At 38.4% G+C, this 23,142-nt stretch overlaps 1 protein-coding gene across 2 annotated transcripts; it reads right to left on the bottom strand.

The window, feature by feature from the left end:
• Window positions 1-3,666: 3,666 nt before the first annotated feature.
• Window positions 3,667-22,874, bottom strand: tmem161b (transmembrane protein 161B). Of its 2 annotated transcripts, XM_057355985.1 has the most exons (12): window positions 22,613-22,874; window positions 18,996-19,099; window positions 18,211-18,297; window positions 14,978-15,075; window positions 14,712-14,868; window positions 12,804-12,955; window positions 11,263-11,323; window positions 10,977-11,117; window positions 10,477-10,590; window positions 8,173-8,347; window positions 5,915-6,011; window positions 3,667-5,814 (listed from the first exon to the last, which is right to left on the bottom strand). In XM_057355985.1, the coding sequence occupies exons 1-12, from the start codon at window positions 22,613-22,615 to the stop codon at window positions 5,549-5,551; spliced, it is 1,455 nt and encodes a 484-aa protein (XP_057211968.1). In that variant the 5' UTR covers window positions 22,616-22,874; the 3' UTR covers window positions 3,667-5,548. The 2 variants fall into 2 exon arrangements, with proteins under 2 accessions (XP_057211968.1, XP_057211976.1); XM_057355993.1 differs by lacking the exons at window positions 18,996-19,099; window positions 22,613-22,874 and adding an exon at window positions 15,819-15,962.
• Between the last annotated feature and the right edge of the window lie 268 nt (window positions 22,875-23,142).

Below are 23,142 nucleotides of genomic sequence, written 5' to 3'. Positions count from 1 at the left end.
TAACTGTTAAATGTTAAACTGTTAAATAATTTGTTGTAATATTACAGGGTATGTCAGTGAAATGTTTTTTTTAGTAAATGGTAAGTTTTGTTTTATAGCTTTTTTTGGTTATAGCCATATTGCTTATTTTTAATTTTTTGAAGCTTTGACAATACATCACAACTGTGCTCTTTTCGTTTCGCTTTAAAATATATGATTATATGTACAGTGGTGTTGCATATGCACAGAAGAAGACTGTTCACATGCACCTATAAGCAATATAATTTTTCGGCATTATTAACCCTTGGTAATGTTAGTTATGGTCAATGCAATTAGTCATGTTACTTCAGGGTTCATTAACTAATGTTAACAGTTATGTTTGATTTTTTTTAAAAAGTAAATGCTGAAATTAACTAAGATTAATAAAAGCTGTAAAAGTATTGTTCATTGTTAGTACATGTTAGCTAATGTATTAACTGATTGACCAATACAACCTTATTGTGTATAAGTGTTAACAGTTTGAGTAATAATAACAATCCACCATGCAAAAAAAAAATTGGGATGGGGGAATCTTGCATTTAAAAGAATCCCCATCTTGCAAGAACTCAGAAAAATCTTAATTAAATTGTTGCTATGGTACCATTGGCAATCTGTTGTAAAATGGGGAGGGTTTAGCAAAGTGAGAAGGGACCATACACAATGAACCCACCACCTCTATACTAAACTTGAAATATGTCCTTTACAGACTAATACAGACTAACCTTCATTTTCCATGTCTTTCAGGTTAGCAAATAGGTGACAAAACATAAGTTTGTCACCTCCACTGGTGACTTATGGGCAGTCAGTTCCTGTGGACTACTGAGATACCAACGTGCCTTCAGCTACCGCACCCTGGCAACCTGTCTCCAGTGGCAACTATTCCCTATTGATGAATACTTCTGTATAGAAATATTGGACAAACATACACCAAGAGCAGCCGAAAGTGTGTAATCACACTCTGATATCCGTGATTATGGAAGTAAATGCATGAAGCAGCAAAGAGTAAAGCTGCATGTATAGATGCAGCTATAGAACAGATGCAGCTATGCAAATTCTGTGATTAACACATCTCTATGCATATGTCCAGGTGAAAGTAGTGCAAAAATAATGTTTGCTATTCATTGCAATTCAACTTCCCTTTTAAGGAAAAACAAATAAAACTTCTACCAAAAGACTCACTTTGTGTTGTGTAAACTATTACGTAATACTATTTTTGCCCACTTTAGTCACTTTAAAATCAAAGTAATTTATTTGGCACATGCCTGTGTATAAATGGGGCCGGCTTTAAAATGTGTATCAAACTCTTGTAACAATGCTTTTTTTGGAATAATATTTTTTATTTTTTTACCATTGCTAAAGAAATTATGGAACATATATTCAATTCAATTCAATTCAATTTTATTTATATAGCGCTTTTCACAATGTGCATTGTTCCAAAGCAGCTTTACAGGAGCAAATAAGAAAAACACAGAAAGGTAAAACACAGCACAGTGCATGGTGTTTATAGACCAAGCAAGATCATTATAATAAATAAATGAATAAATGCAGTCTCCCGGTGAGCAAGAATGAAATATATTACTTTATTAATTTTTGTGCAATAATCATGAAGACTTCTATATAGTCATTAGCATATAGTGATATATAGCTAAATGCTGACTCATAAATATGCTGTGAACCACACCTAGTATGCTGGAATCTAAATGCCATTGTCCCATGGGGGATTCAGTTGACCTGCTACTGACCCTTGCTGCCCCTGAACTAATAGCCACAGTTCAAACAAAAATCACAAGGGACACATTAAGGGCAACTGCGGTCTTAAGATGTTTATAGGCTATATCGTAGTGGACACAGATAATTTCAGCATATTTTAATTATATGCTATAAATGCTTGTTATGACTATTTCACCTAATCACTATATGATAATGACTATATAGAAGTCTTCATGATTATTGCACAAAAATTAATAAAGTAATATATTTCATTCTTGCTGTGGACAGGTTATTTAGCCATTTATAAATGACTCAAATCAGGGATTTTCAAACTGTGGGTCGGGACCTACTGTACTTGTGGGTCAAACATTAGGATTAGGTGGGTCGTGGAGAGTGATAAAAAAGCAGTCACCCCCCCATATTACCATTTAAACATATTTTGGTGGTTCTCAAAAACAAAAAAGATTACACCTGTTTAGGTGGGTCCTGGAATGAAAAGGTTTAGAAACTGTTAATTTCACCTCACCTAACCCACAAATCTTTAGTGTAACATTCAAGGTTTAAAAATAATAGAAGTCAAAATGATTGTGTACAGTACACAGTACATCTTCTTTGCATTTCTGATACTAAACACCACCGTTACCTCAGGGTGAGTACATTTCATTTTGGACCAGATGTAACAAATTTGAACTACACTGTTTATTTAAGACATATGCCTACAATGAAAAGCCTTTTGATGCCTATAGTGAAGATGAAAACTTGTCAGTACCCACAGCTGTCACAAGGGGGCAATCGATTCTGTTTAATGTCCTGTTGTGAGCTTCTTCCCCCAGTATTTCTGCGACTTAAAGGGATAGTACACACAAAAAATAAAATTCTGTTATGAATAACATCCTCAACCTGTATACATGTCTTTGTTTTGTTTGAACACAAATAAACATATTTGGATGAATGTTAGCAACTGAGATTTCTGGGGCACCATTAACTACCATAGTAGAAACATTTGTTGTATATTTTTTGTTCTGTTAAACACAAAAAAGTATATTTTGAAGAATTAAGAAAAACAAACAGTTCTGGGGCAGCTTTGACTACAATTTTTCTGACTACCCCAGAAATCCCAGTTGCTAACATTCTTCAAAGTATCTTTTATTGTGTTCATGACGGATTTTTTTGGGGGGTGCATGGAGTACCCATTTAATATCATTGAAGCTTACACTACAAACACAATGAGGCTTCAATAAATTAATTATGATAGTGATAATTATTAACACTGCATAATCCTGTATTGTGAATGCATGTAAACGGTGTTAAAACGGTTTTTAAAAGATTTCTTTGCTAAATCAAAGCGTCTTTACAAAGCGTTTTTTTGTGAAGTGCAAAAGCTTGCAATATATTCTTTAGTGGATGAAAGGGATAAGGTTAGGTCACTCATTACTACTCATTGTTTATTTTTGACACTCTTAACTGAGCAAACGTAACAATGATGTAGCACAGACAGTGGTTCAGTTATTAAACAGATACCTTTGGAAAAGATTCCCAATTCGTGCATTAGGTACGACAAGGCTCAACAGAGCTGTTGTGGGGGGGCCTCAGATAAAATAGACTGAGTGAATGGAGTCTAGGGAAAAGAAAAGAGCCATTTTGGCTGTTTGTTTTGGAATTTGTCTCATTGATCCAAGAGTGGCAACTAAAGGCCCGGGTTTTATTTCATATTAACAATAGCACTCAGATCAACATTACTGCAGCATCACATGGTCTAGGCCTATTTACTGTTCGAGATCTGGACAATTCATTTACTCCAGCAGTACCGCGCAAGTCACTTCTATTCACCACTTCAGAAGACTTACTGTAATTCTAAATTGTATTTGAGTTCAAGAATTAAATGAATGAGAAATAGAAGAAAACCCACAAACAGTAAACACAAAAAGTAAAACATGGTTTTCTTGACAATCATTTATTAAACAAACTGTGAAATAATAAATAAAGATCATAAGTATGTAAAATACATTAAAATAAGACAAACAAATAAGATCACTGATTTTAAAACAACATCCCAGTTACTTCCCTACAGGAATACTGACAATTAAAAAAAAATGATTTGTCGAATGTCTCAACAGTTTAACATAAATCAGTTCTGAGCCTAATATACTGTTATTTGGCATTAGGGTTACACATGTTTGTTGAAAATACCGTATAAAGGGGGCATATATTTAGTAAGATTAACAAAGTTATTGGTCACTAGTTTAGATTTTTAATAAGAGGGAAAAAATCAAAATAAGGCAAAAGAGAAAACCATATGTAAAACTGAAATGCCCAAGGTGACAATTATTAAAGGTTGTAAATGTTTACAGCTATCAATCAGGTATCATAGACTGAGAATCAAAGTGAGAAGCTGGAAAACTGAAATCGTACTGCCAAGTAATATTAACAAGAACTGATTGCAAGATGTGCAGTTATAAATGACAATATAAATGTCCACATTACCCAAAAATATATATACTGTAGTGTAATGGTTATCTTTCGAAAGCAAAGGTTATGTCATATTAGGCTTTTTTGTGGCCCCAAGTGTAGTAAATGTGACTTGCAAATCAGGCAGGATCAATACATTCATTGTCTGCACATCCTCTAAAATTTCAGAATATGAACAGCGAGAATAAGACTTTTACAGCAGGACTCGATAAAGACTAACAAATAAACGCAACAGCAAAAAAAAAAAAAGAAACCTTCAAATATGACTCTGCTGTTTGTAACTACAGTGCCAAAATATGACGATATTAAACTGGACCTTATTAAAACACACAAATCTTTCCTTTTTTGATCAAGCCCCTTGTTCTGCTTTGGCTTGTATACTCGGTGCCTTTGCGCCTCTGATTTACAGCGGGAAGTATTACATGTATTCATCAGGGAATACAAGCTTCATTGGCACCTTCACATGAAACAATCCTATTCCTCAATCTATTGTGAAAATCAATACACTCCACACAGAAACATGGAGGGTGCTTACAGGATCTGTCTGATGGACCCAAAATTCAAAGTGAAATATTTGACCTGGTTAAATGACAGGGAAGAGTATCAGAAGAGCATAGGCTACTGCTTCAGACATTTTTTTGAGTGAGCTTTTATGCTTGATCAAAATGCCCTTTTAGATTTATACACACAAGCAGCAGGGGTCACTTGGAGCCTGCAGGCACTGATGCTGACAATGAACGAACCATCACTCACTCATACACGCACGCGCACACACTTAAATTAGCTCTCAGTCTTTTACAGTCAAACTAAATACTCCTAGTGAGAAGGCTGGCTTCAGTCTGTCTTAAATGGACAAATAAATACATCTTTAAAACACCTCTCCATTCATTTCCCTTACACTAATGCTTGATTGAAATACTGTTTCCTATTCACATATCAGCAGTGAGATACCCCCTACATCAGAGCCAAGTTTTTACTTTGCACAAGTTAAAACAACGTAATAAAAACCTATTAAATCCCTTCCTTTCTGAAAGTCAACAATTTTAAACTCTAAAAAATAAAATACGTTATAGCCAAGATCAAGAGTCAACATCCAGAGCTCTCTCAGAAACCTTTCAAACTTGTTCAAGGCAACCACCCACCATAAAATCACTTAATTATTCCTATTGTCCAGTTTGTGTTTGTCAGGTTGAACTAATTTGTCCTCAAAAAAGTGAAAGTCCATGGAGGAAGCCCATCAGAAAAGAACTCTGATGATATGGTTACACAAAAGGGGAATGTTCCAGAGGCTTGTGCTGCACAGTTCAGCAGGAGGAGCCTGGGCCCTTGGGTGTGCCACACCATCCCAATGCTACGCTGCCATCAGATACTGGTGGTAGAAGAGGCCAAAGAGAGAGGTGGAGAACAGGCAGGCGGCAATCCACCAAGTGAAAAACGACAGGATCCCTCTAAAAAGCAAGGGGGTGAACACAGTCCTCAGCCCCCCTAGAGCAACCGATAACTGGGCCACAGCTTGAGAGGCCTGCATCTCTCCCTGCCCCACCTGAGCGGGGTTTAAGTCTTCATTTGGTAGACAGGGCAAACTTTCTTCAGGGTAAATCACCCACGAATATCCACCTAGGGGTAACAACAACTGTTCAAGAAAAATTCAAGCACCTACAGGGACGATTGTAGTTATTTTAGCGTGAATGTGTCGAGAAGACTTTAATACACTCACCCAATGTCTTTAGCAGCAAGGTAGTATGTAAAAGCAGAACCAGAGGTGCAACGTACTGTAGCGCGATCACGCACAGGTAGTAAAAGACTCGGGCGACCTGTGTGGCAAAACAAATTTGCAGTTAAAACATTTAGGCAAATTTACTTCAAAACAAGCTGCTTCGCAAGAGAAGAGCTCATCAAACGGACTTTCTGAAACTCTCACTGGGAGCTTAAGTACAGAGGGAGGCAGTGAGCATACAGTGAGGGAAATAAGTATTTGATCCCCTGCTGATTTTGTAAGTTTGCCTACTTACAAACAAAGGAAGGGTCTATAATTTTTATGGTGGGTTTATTTTAACTGATAGACAGTTGAAATAAGTATTTGATCAGTGAAATAAGTATTTGATCCCCTACCAACTAGCAAGAATTCTGGCTCCACAGATTGGTTATGTGCCTATATGGACCACAGATTAGTCCTGTCACTTTAAGAAAGTACTCCTAAATCAGCTTGTTATGTATATAAAAGATGCCTGCCAACAGAATCTGTATCTTCCAGTTCAACCTCTCCACCACCATGGTCCAGACCAAATAGGTTTTAAAGGATGTCAGCGACAAGATTGGAGACCTGCACAAACCTTGCATAGGCTACAGACAGAAGCTTGGTGAGAAGGAGACAACTGTTGGTGTGATTATTTGGAAATAGAAGATATACAAAATAACTATCAAATGCCCTTGTTCTGGAGCTCCCTGCAATATTTCCCCAATGGGGTAAAGATGATCATGAGAAATGTTAAAGATCAGCCCAGAACTACACGGAAGAAGCCTGTTAATGATTTCAAGACAGTTGGGAACACAGTTAGCAAGCAAAACATTGGTAACACATTGGTAACACGCTATGCCACAGTAGACTGAAATCCTGAAGCACCCGCAAGGTCCTCCTGCCCAAGAAGGCCCGCCTGGTTCGTCTTAAGTTTGACAATGAACATAAAAATGATTCAGAAAAGGCTTTGGCGAAAGTGCTGGCACTGCTGTGAGACCAAAATGGACTCCTGTGTTTGGAGGGAGAGAAATGCTGACTATGAGCCCAAGAACATCATGTCTACAGAGAAGCACAGTGTTGGAAACATTCTGCTTTAGGGCTTTTTCTCTGCTACAGGTATACAGGATGACTTCACCGCATTGAGGGGCTGAGGGACGGGCCCATGTACCGTAAAATCTTGGACGAGAACCTCCTCCCCTTAACTAGGTCACTGAAGATGGGTCATGGATGAGCCTTTAACATGACAAAGACGCAAAACATATTGCCAAGACAACCAAAAAGTGGCTTAAGGAGAAGCACATTAAATGTCCTAGCCAGTCTCTAGACCCTAGTCCTATAGAACCTATGTGAAGGAGGCTAAAACTCCAATTTGCTGAGCGACAGCCAAGAAACCTTAAAGATTGACAGAGGAGTGGACTAAATGTATCCGGACAAATGTGCAAACCTGGTGACCAACTATCAGAAATGTCTGACCTCTGTGCTTGCCAACAAGGGTTTCTCCACAAAGTACAAAGTTATGTTTTGCTTGGGGATCAAATACTTATTTCACTGACTGAAATGCAAATCAATTTATAACCTTTATATAACATTTTTTTCCCCTGATTTTTTTTAAATATTCTGTGTCTATCAGTTAAAATAAACCCACCATAAAAATGATAGACCCTTCATTTGTTTGTAAGTAGGCAAACTTACAAAATCAGCAGGGGATCAAATACTTATTTCCCTCACTGTATGATTCTGCAGCAGATGTAAGACCAGACACCCCTGTGACTCTACGGCCATTTGCGAGTCTCACTTATGGCTTGGAACATCAAATGGCTCTTTTCCTCAGCTCCGGCTGTGGGTTTTGATCCTTGCGCTCCACTAAACTCAAATAGCCTCCTCATTTTGGAGCTTTGAGGGCAACAAAAGTATGCGGTCCTTTTTCGTACCGACATATTTCTACCTTTGAGGAATGTCGACAGTAATGTAGGCCCCTGGATTATACGCCACAAGAGTGCATTTTTAACCAGTATCATACGACACATATGAACGACCTTGCCATGATATTAAAGGCAGAGTACTTAACGTACTAATCATCATATCGGGCAAAATAAGATGACGAAGCATGACAATAAGTCAAATGTATATCATTAGCATCGGGAAACTCTTTTAATGTAATTAATGACCAGTCTAAATATAAGCCGGTTTTCTAATCTCGTGTCTAAATTGCAGGACAGCGAAAGGACTAAACACACCATCTTTTGGAGGTCAACTGTACTAATCCGTCCTGCTTCCTTCTTCATTTGCAGGATGGCCTTCTGGGCCAGGTTGAGGTAGGCCTGGAGATGGTGCCGCATCATGGCTAGTCTAAGCACACACAGAAGTAAGATCACCCAGAGACGCAGTGTGTCGTACGTCTTCTCAGACATTCTGAAAGCGCAAGAATAAGAGAAACACTTAGTAAAAGGAAAAACCACTACCAACATAGTGCAACATATTTGTAGCGACCCATGACATAGGAGCGGTTTCTCGGACAAGGATTATCTTAAACCAGGACTAGGCCTTAGTTAAATTAGGATAGTCGCTGTATAGGACTAGGTGTTATTATCCCACTATTTCAGCACAGTTGAATTGCCCAATAGGACATTTCCCACACCTTATGCATGAGAGGGGGAAGCAGTAAAGAATATGAATAGAGGAAAGGAGGTCTGAGGTTTCACTGGGTTTGTTGGGTAGGTATCCTCTGTGTTTGGGAGATAAATGATTATATAAATACATAACATACTTACCTTTCCTTGCTATTATCAGAGAGACATCTCATGAGTCCGATCTGACTTTCATCACATCCATTATCCTGGGTGAAAGATGCCTTTTGGTGAGGTGCTGCTGATAATGCGCTTTGTATGGTTCCCATCAATGGGACACATCGTCAGTTGTGCACCTCAGCCTCATTGAGTGTTTCGGCCCTTTATCACAAGACACCCTCAGCCAAGGTTGATCTGACCTGGGTGTGTTCGCATTGTTAAAAGGTCACCTGGCAGCACATGCTGTGTCCATCCGCCTCAACCACAGCCATTGGCTTCTTTCCGCACCGCTGGCCAGTTCTTGATTATCCTGCACTGGACCTGTCCTCTGAAAATGACCTATTTGTCAGCTATGGCGACCTCTGCATTTAACCCGTCCAGTGAGTAGTGAACTCACACACTGCAAGTCGTGAACACACATACTCCCGGAGCAGTGGGCAGCTATCACTGCAGCTCACTGCAACCTCAAACGTTACCCGCCGGCCCTGAGAATCGAACCGGTAACCTTCTGGTCACAAGTCCGACTACCTAACCATTAGGCCATGACTGCCCACACCGTTAATGCATGCTCAGTGCCCCCGGTCCCGTATAGCATGACATTACAACACATTACCGCCAACGCGCCAACCCGTTGGCTACGGCTGTTATAGCCCCACTATCTGCCAATCTCATATTAATCTTGAGTACCTATAGAGTAGTATTGCATTCTTTGTATTGTCTTTAGTTTGATCACATTTATAACAGACAGATACAACTGTACGATTATTTCCGAAACAAAAAAAAGTTTGTGTTGTGCGACTTACGCATGTTACCAATATGATACCAATTGCCAACAAAACACAGACATATGACTCAGTTTCACTTACCGTGTGCGGTTCATGACTGGCATCTTTTAGCGCTGGGACCGCTCCATCTATCAGTTTCAAACAATCTCCAAATCCAGCGTTATATTCACCGTTTATATAACATTCCTCACCGAAATGGAGTGAACAAACAAACACAGCTGAACTTCGCGAAACACAGTGCTCTCCCTCTCTCTTGCTTCAGCTGGTTGCCGTGTGCGCATGCTCCTTCTCCCACTGTCTTTCATCTCGTTTTTCCAGGAGAAGGGAATTTCATGTTCGGAAAAAACTTTCCGAAACCTATTCGAACGCTGGGGGAGTGTATCGAGCACAGAAATACTACATCATACATCCAACACGTTTTTTGATAAGTTGACCATGTCAAGCATGAGAAGCCAGCACGCTTAACTTTTTGAAGTCAGAATGCATTAAACACTGTGGCACCTCTCCTTTAAGTTGTTTTAAAAAAATACTTGACATGAAAACATTACTGTGTGCATCTTGAGATAAAACAATTGCACAGATATGTTTTAAGATGTCAGTGCAAGTTGTTTTTCGATCAAGAAAGTTAGTCTAGGACTAGGCTTATGCCCTGTCCGGGAAACCGCCCAATAGTGTCTAAATCTGAAAATAAACCAACACCTTATATACTATACATGAAAGAATTCTTCCAAATATATTGCACATTAATATCTTGTATGTGTTATGGAATGGCATTCACGTATTTTTAAGCATGACTAAAAGGTCAAAATACATATGATAACTATGGTCACATGAAATGGCATTTACTACCATGGTAAAAATAAAAAAGTAATACCATGGTACATGATTTAAACAGCATTCTAAAACTAGCTCTTAATTGGTTACAACAATTCCAAGTAAATGTAGAAGTAATGGATAATGAGATACTCACAAAGGCACACCATCTTTCCCAAATGTGGGATTTGTCATGTAATCCTTGGTTATGGGCTTCACCCATAACAGTACCATTATTAAGGGAGCCAGGAAATTGATATGCAGCAAAGTCCTAAAGGATAAACAGATACAATACGTACAAATATCAGCAGATTGAAAAACATTAACTAATACGATACGTCACTGCACTAAATACATCACAGGCATGATCAAATGTAATCCAATGCTAAGATAGATCTAACTGCAAGCACCATAATGTATTTAAAGCAGGTATGCAGAGTTGGCCACACTGATGTGGATTAGCTAGGTGAGATGTGTGGTGCCTAACCCCTCTTTTGAAGCACAGCACCCTAGAGCCCATCTGCTATAATACTTATCTGCAAACCTGCTGAGGTTATATTTACACACTGGTACTCTATACAGATTATAACAAACTGTCATTGGTCAATTTAAATATTAGTAACAAAAGATCAGAAAACTGTTTTTTTGGTCATTTACTGTGTGACTTTGCAGTTGTTGAGCGTGAGGGCATCAATATGCATCTGGGCCAATCGCAGACCAGGGAAGGTGAGAAAGGCTCCAATGAGAGAGCAGAGCAGTGCCAGGATCAGCTTAAAGGTCAGTTTGGATATGGGGCCCCTGTGGTGATGGAGGAAAAGAGCAAGGACTGTTCACAACTGGGAAATACAAACCATCACATACATGGCTTAATCTGAAGGCACAGAGACACGGTATACTTTATGTACACACACACAGACAGCGTAGTGGTGGTAATACTACTCACTGGGACTCAAGGCCCTGGTTCTCCAGAAACTGCACAGCACTTTCGGAAAAATTTGCAAAACCTATCAATGGAGAAAAAGGAAGATTAAAGCACTTAAACAAAATTTACAAGCATATAAATCAATACAAGAATGAACGGAATAAAAGTTACATCCAGAATAAAAGAAAAAACCCTTACTGGGTTATAGAACAATTTTTGGATTTATAGGAATTCTCACAGATTGGTCAACAAAATCTAGTACAATGTAAGACGCATTATTCGAACATTCTCTAGCGACATAAATTTGGTCTAGAAGGTGAAATTATATCAAAACACAATTATATTCGAATGACAATTCACTGAGAATCTAGTAGCTATTCTATCACGTTTTCAAATATGCAAGGAAACAAAGCTGAACAATTCTTTTGTTATATGGTATACAGATTTTGAATGAAATGATGCAAAATACAAATTCATGGTATGTAAAAATTAGGGCTGTCAAGTTAACCCGTTAACGCATGCGATTAATTTTTTCAAATTAACGCAGCATCCGTTTGTTTTGACATTCTTTGTCTAACGTTACATTATGTAATCACGCTCTTATTCGTGTACAGGCTTTTAAACCACTTAAGCGCGATTTTAAACAGTTGCTTTGACGCGTTCAATGAAGATAGACAGCTTCTAAACTGTGGAACGCGGCAAAACGCAACGCGAGGTCCAGTCTGGTGTAAACAGTCATGGGCTGAAGGCCGCGTCGGTGAATCTCTGTCAGACAGCGCATCCGTGTTAAGTTCTCTTTCGTGCTTGAATGGATAAAACCACACAAGATTATGTCAGAAAGCCCATTTTGTCTAGCATTTTCTTAAGCAAGACTTTAAAGTGTAAAATAAAATCTTAAATGAATGCAAAGAGTTGTGAAAATGGGAGTGCGGTGATGGTCAGATATGCGTACTGAGATAGCTCTTAAAGGGGCCACGTTCTTAAACGTGCTGCTGTGACTCCTGTCACTAACGTTAATCAAAGAACAAAATAAAAGAAGAAATCAATGTGATTTTGTAGCTTTAATGAGAATTCTTCTGCATTTAATTGATAATTTAGCATTAAAGACTGTAAAGTGTTTGAGAACTTCCTTCAATTTCTGTATATTTCATGATAGCTCTCAATTATATTGTTGAATGGCTATAATTAATGTTAAAATAATCAATTTAATAGAGACAACAGTTACAGTACTAATACCAAAATGTTTTCTTTCATTCATAAAATGACGCTGTTCAAGAAATATGTTGTTTCTACATCAATTTGAAGATTAAATGTGAAATTATTAAAATGTAAAAGTATATTTTAAAATATTAGTGTCATGTGTGATTAATCGTGATTAATCACAGAAAATGTGTGATTAATCAGATTAATTTTTTTTAATCGATTGACAGCACTAGTAAAAATACATCAGCCATTGGCATGTTAAATTTGGACCCTGTCAACCTTTTCCTATAATGTGAATGTATGCATAACTTTCTAATACAAAAGAGAAATCATGTATATGAAACAACTTGATACTGTACCTGTCTCAAGGCCAAATTCCAGGTAGTTCTCAGTGACTATAAGAATAGCCATGGCTTTAACAAAGAAGAAGAAGGCAAACGTGATGCAGAGGGAACGCTCACCACCCTCCTCTAGTCTGAAGTAGTGAGCCGTGAGGGAGAAAAGGATCTTCCTGAGAGAAGCAGAAGCTGAGGAAAACATTTAGCAAAAACACTTATCAAAAAGTTGGGTTGTAAAATTTAGATTAAATGTATGGTATTAAAGGCCTTGTTTGTGCCATCCACCCTGACTAAGACACACCTTAGACTTGCAAAGCAGCGCATTTGTGAAATCACCCCTTCAAATAGTGCCCGATCTAGTTACTTAAGTAAAACAACAAATTACAAAACAAAAACAAACAATGAAAAAAATTCCCCATCTTTCTTGCCTACAGGCATATGTGTCTGCGTTGTTTATGCTGGTCTAAGGTCAATCATTCAACTTGTAGCTACATTGCGCAAATTCGCCTGGCAAGCAGGTGGCCATCTGAGGAAATGTTTCAGTGACCATCACTTTGACAAGGCCATTTTCCCCACCACACTCTCCACTGAGATCAGGAAAAATGGCTCCTTCCTGTTCACATCCAGCCATTTGCACACATATAGACCTATCATCATCATCATCATCTTCATCACCCACCAGCCTTCCCTTCCTTCCTCTCCTTTTCCCAGGCAAATCAGTCTAGTGGGCCATGAAAATTGGGCGTCCAATCTTCGGTGGCAGGCTGAGGTAGGTGAAGGGCAGTGACTAGCGCAGGGAGATTGATCTTTGTGGACTGTCCCGGGGTTAATGTGTGTGATTTGGTGAGGCACTAGAAGGCGAAAGTAGCAGGTAGAAGGCAACAGGTGCAGCTTTCATCACTCATGGCTAGACAGTCCCTGCTGAGACTGTGAAAATGGAGCTTCTTGACAAGGGCTGTCTTTTACAAAAGCTGTTTTAACATATTGTGACTATGGAAACGTTCTGAAATAAAATACTTATGGCTCTGATAAAATAACAAAAAGGCTACCTTTAAGACCATTTTGTAAGATGTAAACAACAGTGGTCCTGAAGCACTTCATGTTTTATTTCATGTTCACTAAACAAATGATAGATTAAAATATAAAATACAACCAACAGAACACTTAGAAGTGAAGCAGGAAGTGCTTCTGGATGATTGTTTTATACGTCTTGCACCATGGTCAACATTTTGGTCTATATGGTGCTCTTGGAAGTCAAAGCACTTCTTAATTAATATTAATGTGAAATAGATTATTAAAGGGATACTCCGCCCAAAAATGAAAATTCTGTCATGAATTATTCACCCCAATGTTGAGCCAAACCTGTATACATTTCTTTGTTCTGTTGAACACAAAGAAACATATTGGAAAAATGTTAGCAACTGACATTTCTAAGACATCATTGACTACCAAAGTAGGAAAAATTTAAATGGAAGTCAAAGGTGCCCTAGAACTGTTTGCTTTCCCAAATTCTTCAAAATCACATTTTTGTTCAACAGAACAAAAAAAAGCACGATATACATTTTTTTCCTACAATGGTAGTCAATGATTTTTCCAGAAATGTCAGTTGCTAACATCTTTCCAAATATCTTTCTTTGTGTTCATCAGACCAAAAAATTTATACAGGTTTGGAACAACTTGAGGGTGAATAAATGATGACAGAATTTTCATTTTTGGGTGGAGTATCCCTTTAACGGGTAATGGCACTGGCCCTTTAAATACACCCCAACCTAGTATTAAACCAGGGTGGGTAACTCGCATTGTGTGGACACAAATGATATCTCAAAGCACAGAACTTCACAATCACTATTGCTTGTAAATGAATGAAAGCCACCCACAACATGAAAGGAAAAGAGAACCATCTCAGTAGCTCAAGCTCAAGAAGGATACATGACAAAGGCCAAGACCAGCAGGCTCCACACCACACTAATGTTCATCTCCCCACTGGGCTCAGCCACACAGAAGTACAGCTCAGTGATGAGATACACCACTGTGGCTGCCACCGTGAAGTCCACCAACCACTGGAACTCAGGGAAGTAGTGCAGCGCTGGACATAAAGAGACACACACAGAATCTTCACAAAGCAGCCTGCTGAATTTTTTTTTCTTAAGGTTAAATGGTAGATTAAGCTTGGTATTGTAAAACAGCTGAGTTACCCAGAGTATCCACTTCAGCAATGCACTTGGTCTCCAGCTGAAGTTCGATGTCTTTAGGGATAGTCAACGGCTTGTTCTCTAAGTGCCCATTGTACTTCCTGAGAAGCAAGAGATAAAAGAAGCATTTGTTTTCTAAAATGAAAGAATATGCTAAAAAATGATGCTCTTACAGGACTGGCCTAATAGAACTACCTTGCTAGGTATTACTACATATCAGCAGATATCCTACTTTTCCTATCAACTGCTTCAGAGGATGCTGAGGTTTCCGTGGGATTTAAAGGGATAGTTCACCCCAAAATAAAAGTATATCATAATATATTCACCCTCATTCGGATCAAAACCGGTATATGACTCGTTCTTCTGTGGAACACAAAAAAAATTGAGAAATGTATTAGTGCAGTGGTCACCAACCCTGCTCCTGGAGATCGACCGTTCTGAAGATTTCAGCTCTAACCCCAATCAAACACACCTGAACTATCTAGTCAAGTTGTTCAGGTTTGCTTGATAATTACAGACAGGTGTGCTGAAGCAGGGTTGGAGCTGCAGTCTGCAGGACAGTCGATCTCCAGGAACAGGGTTGGTGACCACTGTATTAGTGGTTTTATGTCGATACAATAGAAGTCAATGGAGTCCCAATGTTGTTTGGCACCAAAATTCTTCCAAATTTCTTCTATTGTGCTCTGCAGAAGACAACAAGTTATACAGGTTCGGAATGACATGAGGTTGAGTAAATGATGAAAGAATTTTCATTTTTTCCCCTGGGCGAACTACCCGGTGTGAATCATGTTTAAAATGTGAATTTTCTTTTACCAACATGTAAATTCTGTCACTATTTACTCACCCTCTTGTCATTTCAAACCTGTGGGACTTTCTTCTGCAGAACACAAAAGAAGATTTTTTGAAGAAGCTGGTACCCTTGTGTTCATACAATAGAGGTGAATGTTGTGCAGTTACCAACATTCTTTAAAATATCTTCTTTTTTGTTCTACAGAAGAAAAAAAGAAAAAAGTCATACAGGTTTGAAATCACAAAATGTAGTAAATGACTACAGAACTTTTACTTTTGGGTGAATGATCCGTTTAAAGCGGCCGTGCAATGGGGTTTCATGCATTCTGACTTCTTTACAATGCTAAACGTGTTGTCTTCTCATGCTTGACATGGTCAACTTGTCAAAAAACGAGTTGGACGTAGTATTTCTGTGCTCGATAGACTCCCCCAGCATTCGTAAAAAAATTTCGAACATGAAAATCTGTTTCGTAACAACTTTTCTTAGTCCCTTATTGCAGCGGTTCTCAATCCTGGTCCTCGCGGACCCCCGCTCTGCATATTTTGTGTTTCTCTCTTGTTTAACACACCTGATTTAAATCGCCAGCTCGTTAGAAGAGAGCTCAATGAATGAATCGTTCCGATTGACGTGCTCCCTGACCAGTGTTCATTGCTCTCTACTCACTGCACACAGGAAATCGGCTGAAATTAATTTAAGAACATGAACACAGCATCCTCACACAGACAAAACCTACTACGGAAGTTTGAAGGGTTATTTAACCGTAATCTTGAGATTTGCGTAGTCATGCTTAGTGCCCTTTGGATGGAACATATACGCCCATTTTGAACTGGAATTATGGCAGAATATCTAGTGATGTTTACTTCGCAGGGCTCTTACGGGCATATTGAACAAACCTCCGAAGCGGTAGGAGAATCATACAACATATGCAGAGCGGGGGTCCGCGAGGACCAGGATTGAGAACCGCTGCCTTATTGGACAATTCTCCCAGAAAAGCATGCGGCACGCGTCAACCAAGGAGAGCGGGAGAAAAAGCACGCGCACACGTCACTTTCACTTGTGTGCAGGAGAGAGAGAGCACTACGTTTGCGAAGTTCAGCTGTGTTTGTTTGTTCACTGCATTTCGGTGATGAATGTTAAATAAACGGTGGATATAACACTGGATTTGGAGATCGTTTGAAACTGATAGATGGAGCGGTCCCAGCGCTAAAAGATGCCGGACATTAACCGCACGCGGTAAGTGAAACTGATGTCTGTGTTTTGTTGGCAATGGCACATGCTTTAGTTCCGCCTACCCCTCCCCCCACACGCGTCGTATGTTTTCGGAAATAATCAGACAGCTGTATCTGTCTTTTATAAATGTGATCAAACTAAAGACTCTACGGATATTTGAAGGGTGTGATACTATTCTGTAAGTACTCAAGATTAACATGAGATATGCAGAAACTGTCTGAGATACGGCCACTTTAACAAAACCTGTAACCAACACAGAGTTGCCATAACGTGATAACATAGGAATTATTAACTACTTTGTATGACTATTGTATCATATAATTTAAAGAGAACATAATTAGTCATACTTTAATATGACAAAAAAAATCTGTTTTGCCCCCTTGTGCTAAACCATTTCGCTGGCCACCAATTATACACAATGTTCTTTATGCAAAGTTAACTATTTATTTAAATTCTTAGAAATTACAAGCGGATATAAATGTGTGCGATCTGCAACTATGTTCTAATGAAATGGAGATTTTTTTGTTCAGACAGAGACTAGCCTAGCCCCAGCTGTCGGATCTGTTTCTATTGGAAACCAAGCACTGGAGTTTGCACATTTTACTGAGGATTAAAGGAGCCTTCTTTGCTCTTGAAAAAGGGCTAAATCCATCCAATGTTCAAATCAAACATATTTCCAGCCATCTCTAATGCTGTCTGCATGACAAAGAATGCAGAAATGAATGTCAGGGTCTGCTGAGAGCTGTGTGATATTGGAAAGGGGCACAGGTCTCGGAGTGAACTGGTCTAGTCTGCAAGCTTTCTGCCCGGTGGCTCCAAGCCAGCTGAACTCGAGATTCTTGGACCTCTCCCCTGGGCCCGCTGTTGTTTACACAGGTCAGTGTCCACAATAGTATTCAGCATAAAAGCACTGTGGGCATCGTAGTTTCTGCACTGGATCTCAGCATACCTGCCTGACAAAATGGCTCAAGAGCTCCCTGCAGAGCAAAAATGGGCTTTTGTCTGTGAACAGGAGGTAGGTATAATAGAGCTGACGATCAAAACTAAGCTGCTAGACACAGGCTTTTCAGAGAGAATTAGCATTGTATGCATAGTCCACAGCTTTCATCCACAGCGGCGTATGAGCAACAAAGCTGCTTGATCTTTGTTGTAGCCGCAAATGTTCTTCAAATGTAAGTCAAATCTAAAGAAATGCCACAATTATGTCATATTGTACCTGTCTTTTTTGTTCTTGCCACCTTTCTGCTGTTTTCCAGCCAGAGTTCTCAATTCATCATCTGTAGGGTGCTGGTACCAATGCAGACTAACAAAGACAAAGAGAAGTATATTCCACCTTTGCAATAAAAATTACTCTTACAGACAAATATAACATACTTAAAATAAAAATAATCAAAAATATGTTGGTCAGCATTAGTGTTGGATATAAACTTTTCAGATTGAATTTGATTCCGGTTAAAACATTTTGAGGGTACGCTAACTAATTTCTGACCCTGTTAGCATTGTTGATTTAAACTTTTGGGGGCATACGTGTACCCTGTGCGGCTGTGCTGCTTCAAGTTCTTCTGCTTCATGTTTACTTACTAATGAAAACTTAATAATAAAAGTCTCCTGGGCAACATATCAAGCCCTGCACTCATGCCAGAGTTTTCCCAAACTATTTTTTACAGCCAAAAACAAGCACAGATTAATTATTGACCACACTTGGAAGAGCTGTTTACTCTAAACACACATGGCGCTAATTAAGGGGGAAATAAGCGTGGCTTATAGTTTCGTTAGCGGCTCACTTGGGACGGAGCGCTTTTTGATGATACCCTTTGGTCTCACTGATGCTCCATAATGATGCATTTTTGATGGGCTCTTAATATAAACAATAAAACACAGAATGCATTTGCAAAGTGGAGCAGATTTAGTGGTTTGTGCTGTTAAGGCTGCCTTTTAAAATGTAGTTTGACCATTGAGAGGGATGACAGAATGGCACAGTGGGCTGTACTTCCTCATTACCTGCCACTGCAGAGGAGCCATCGTGCAAAGGAATAGTGGGGTATGATCTTCTGAATCACGCTGGCCATTACCATGGTAACCACCAGCTGCACACTGATCACACCCTGAAGAGAAACAGTGAAATATTATAACACTTTCTGATCACACCAATAAGAATAAAGAACATTCAGTCTAGTACAAACTATAATTCATACAAATAAATGTAATAAATACATCACTGAACAAGCAAAATTTGGAACTGCAAACTTCCCCGCATCTCATGTCGACGATGTTGCAAAATGAACACTGCATCCTTTTATTTTATTCAAAATGATCCGTACAAAACAACTGAAGTTTTCTTGCAAATACATATTTAAAACTGCAGTACATAACTTCTGCCTCTATATCCTTATCTTTGTTTGAAAAATAAAATTGCATGTTCCTTTTTTGTTTACATGTGTTGACGTCATACTGACATTCCCTGTGAAACTGTAAAACAAATTATCCCTTATTGTAAACTTACCCTTGTAAATCATGTATGGGAGTTTTTTTTTTTTTTTAATTGAAATTAATTTTATTTCATCACATTTAAAAATGTCTGGAAATGGTAAAGACAATAATTTGAACTGGAAAGGCATTGCATTTGGCTCTTCAACAGAGATAACCTCTACAAATGATCTTGGCTTCCTCAGTCAAGCCCTACTCCGTAATTGCTGGAGCATCAAACTATCCCAGCGAGCGTGGGAAGACTGCTGGCATCAATGGGCATTCTCACCATCCACGCATGTAAGGCACATTATCCTACCCCTAGGTTAAGGAGATGTTGAGGTGCTTTCAAATGATAGCTGATCCGCACAAAATTCTACTTTGAGGTAGCCATTTCAAAACACACACAAAAAAGAAATTGACATTGCAACACGGTCTGCATGTCACTCAGGGAATCATAAATCATATTCTAGAGCAATTAAATTCAAGACATAGAAACAGGATTAAATGTAAATATTCTCCACTATTCTTTATTTAATATTATTTTACTATTTACTGTTTACTATATTATCAATATACTTTATTATTTTTCTTTATTCTTGGTACTTGCAAAGTTTAAGTTGTACACCAATCAAAAGATATTTTTGTAACAAAGCAAGTAACATAACGGTAAGTAAATAACGTCAGAAAAAATATTTGTTTTTGGATAACTTATTCCTATATCCATTTCCAGTTTGTAATGATTGTGGTATACAATGGTTTGGTTGTTTCTAAAGATTGTCCTTCACAGTTTTGTTTTAAACCTTACAGCACTATGAACACCTGCAACATAACTTGATAGTTTTGTAAAGTGGACATTAATAACATTGCATTACACTATTTTTAAGTCCATTTTAAACATTTCCTTACTGGATTTAAGTCTGCACCTTCATGTTTCTCTGTGTTTTCAACAGGATTTTTTTCAACATATCTACAAACAGTCCACATGCCAAAGAGAAATCAATACTTTCAGCTTGTGCAAAGGTAATATGACCTTTACAAATATGCATTTTATTTACACGAACACACTCATAAATTGAGCTCTTTAGCATTGTTTTGCTACATATAGCTTACTTTGTGTAAACCACAAACACGTCAAAAACTGTATTTATTTATTTTAATCAATTGCACTTTCATGCACTTGTCTAAACACATGAAAGCAGCCAGATGCTTCTGTACACCAAATGGTTGATTTAATTCCTGATACAGTTTTGTTATGTGCTGCTAAAGCAATTCTGTATCTGTACCATTCAAGCTACAGAAACACTACAACACTACGTGGCAATACATGCCAAACCATAATAATGCTTTCTCTTACTTTTTCTCAAACCATTATCATGGGAATTACTGAAAAACACAAGACTATCCAAAACTTACCCTGATAAAGCTAATGACTGATCTGTGTGTTGTGTTATCGGTTTTTACCAATATTCATTTTAAATTGTTTACATTATCTTTATTTGTGAACTTTTGAGTAATGTCTCTGTAGGTTTTGTGTCCATACAATTGAAGTCAACAGGGGCCAGTGCTCATGAGTTTCATGAAAACAGACAAAAAGTGTTACACATGGGTTTTTAGAAATCTTACATAATACTATACCCAATAAAATGGTATAGTATCAGAATGCACCTCCTCCTCTACAAACTAGCAACAGCAAGTAGCAAACTAAGCATGCATGTGCCATCATGTCTCACCCAAACCGGGAAAAATGAAACTTGTCTGTGTCAACAGGAATGGCCCCTTTTATTTAGACCCCAGCAGAAAGTATATGGCGAAAGGAATGTTTCCTTAACATTGAGCACCAAACATTTATGCTCATTCAACTGTCAAAGGATATTAAAGTGACAATTTCTACATAAAGTGCCACATCTTATGATACATACCAAAGAGCCTGGACATTCTCCTAAAAAACATGGCATGAACAATACTGGATACAGATAGTACCCCCTTGCTGGGCAAGTCAGATCTGTCAGTATAAGGGCTCGTGGGGGATCATAACAGGTCAGAAGGAGAACCATAACAGGTTGGTGTTTGAAGAAGCATGAGGCACTTATGTCTCACATTCTCACATGGACCAAACAAGTTCTCAGGGGGGGCATTGAAAATTACCAGCCAGGTCCACTAGCAAGACCCATTTTCAAAAGTTTGCCTTTTCAGTCCCCCTAAATGGCGTTGTTGTGTAAACAGCATAAGCTTTTTTAGTTGAAAACGTTGTGTATAAATGGCCCCTTAGTCCTGAAACATGATGACTAACTGAATTTATTATTATGCATTTATTTATTTGTTTTAAATGACATATCAGCACTGAAGGCCATTTATGGAGAACTTATTCATAATACAAGCAAAGGTAATTATATACAATGATGACTGAAAGAGACTGACCTGGTAATGGGTGCTTGTGCTTGTAATTTCACTACCCCCCAAACATAAATACTAGTGTGCTAACAGAAACGGACATCCATTAACCTAACAATGTTATTATTAGTTAAAATATTAAATATATAACCACACAGCTGATAAGAACAAAAAGTTTATAGAGTTATATATATTGATAAGGAACTGATGGAACAAGTTTCCTGGATCTTAACCTTAATAGAGTTCATAGCTCATATTTTATATTCATCAGTGTCAAGTTAGAAATTGAGGCTAGCAAAAGGCCAAAGCTACTTTTTAATAATTTTCATATTAAAACTTGAGTTTTTAGTTTTGTGCAGTTAAGATAAGCAAAAGGTATTTGGTGCCCTTCATACAGAGGGCATTCTGAGGTCAAAGGAACTATAGTGGAGGTTACCCGCACCAGGTGAGGCACAACCCCCTTCCATCATCTTTTCAGATTTTTATATGCAAAGCCCAACAAATGGAATTAACTGCAACAATCTTTATTTCCTTTATAAATTATCATAAATGAATATACAACCGCGGGAGTTAATGCCAACTCATTTCTGAAAGGTAAAGCAGAGACAGATCAGCACAGGCATCAGAATGGCTGAAATCGTGTGCCATCATAAAGAGCAAACAAATAAAAAAAACTGTTCTCATATAGCTGGTATCCACCGATGAAACATGACACAGTATTTAAGTAAAAGATAATCTAAACAGTGCATTATACTCACCATACTGATGCTACACTGCAGTGATATATCTCAACGCCGGCTGACACTCTTGAGTTCCCCTAGTCAGAAATCCAGCGGCACGGAGCACATAAGCCTGTTTTACGTTGCTGTTTTTTGAGAGCACTATGTTCGCAAATCAAATTAAAACCCCGTGCAAGACTAACTTATCATCTCCACTGATCGTTAAATGATTTACCCGCAGCTCCACTGTCTGTGTTTTCAACTGCAGTAGAGGTCACGCTAAGACTCTTGGTACTTAGCTGCCAGTGACAGCCTGTAGGTTTAGATGGCGGCAAGAACGTTTTCACAATGACAAATAGATACTAATAGATAATAAATAGCACTTAAGTCTATTTACATTTATATATGTACACATTATAAAGTACACTTAAAAAAAAACAAGTTTACTTTTTCATTTTTTAATCAGGCACTATTCAGGGATGCTTAAGGGTCTTGTAAGACCCCTTCACCGGAAGTAGTGAATTGAACACGTGACGTTTTTCTACCGGTGTTGCGTTAACCCCTGCACT

This window comes from Triplophysa rosa, linkage group LG2, assembly GCF_024868665.1.
Source record: "Triplophysa rosa linkage group LG2, Trosa_1v2, whole genome shotgun sequence".
Classification (NCBI taxonomy): domain Eukaryota; kingdom Metazoa; phylum Chordata; class Actinopteri; order Cypriniformes; family Nemacheilidae; genus Triplophysa; species Triplophysa rosa.
The sequence above is the reverse complement of the archived record's forward strand: the minus strand, read 5'-3'. Positions and strand labels throughout refer to the sequence as shown.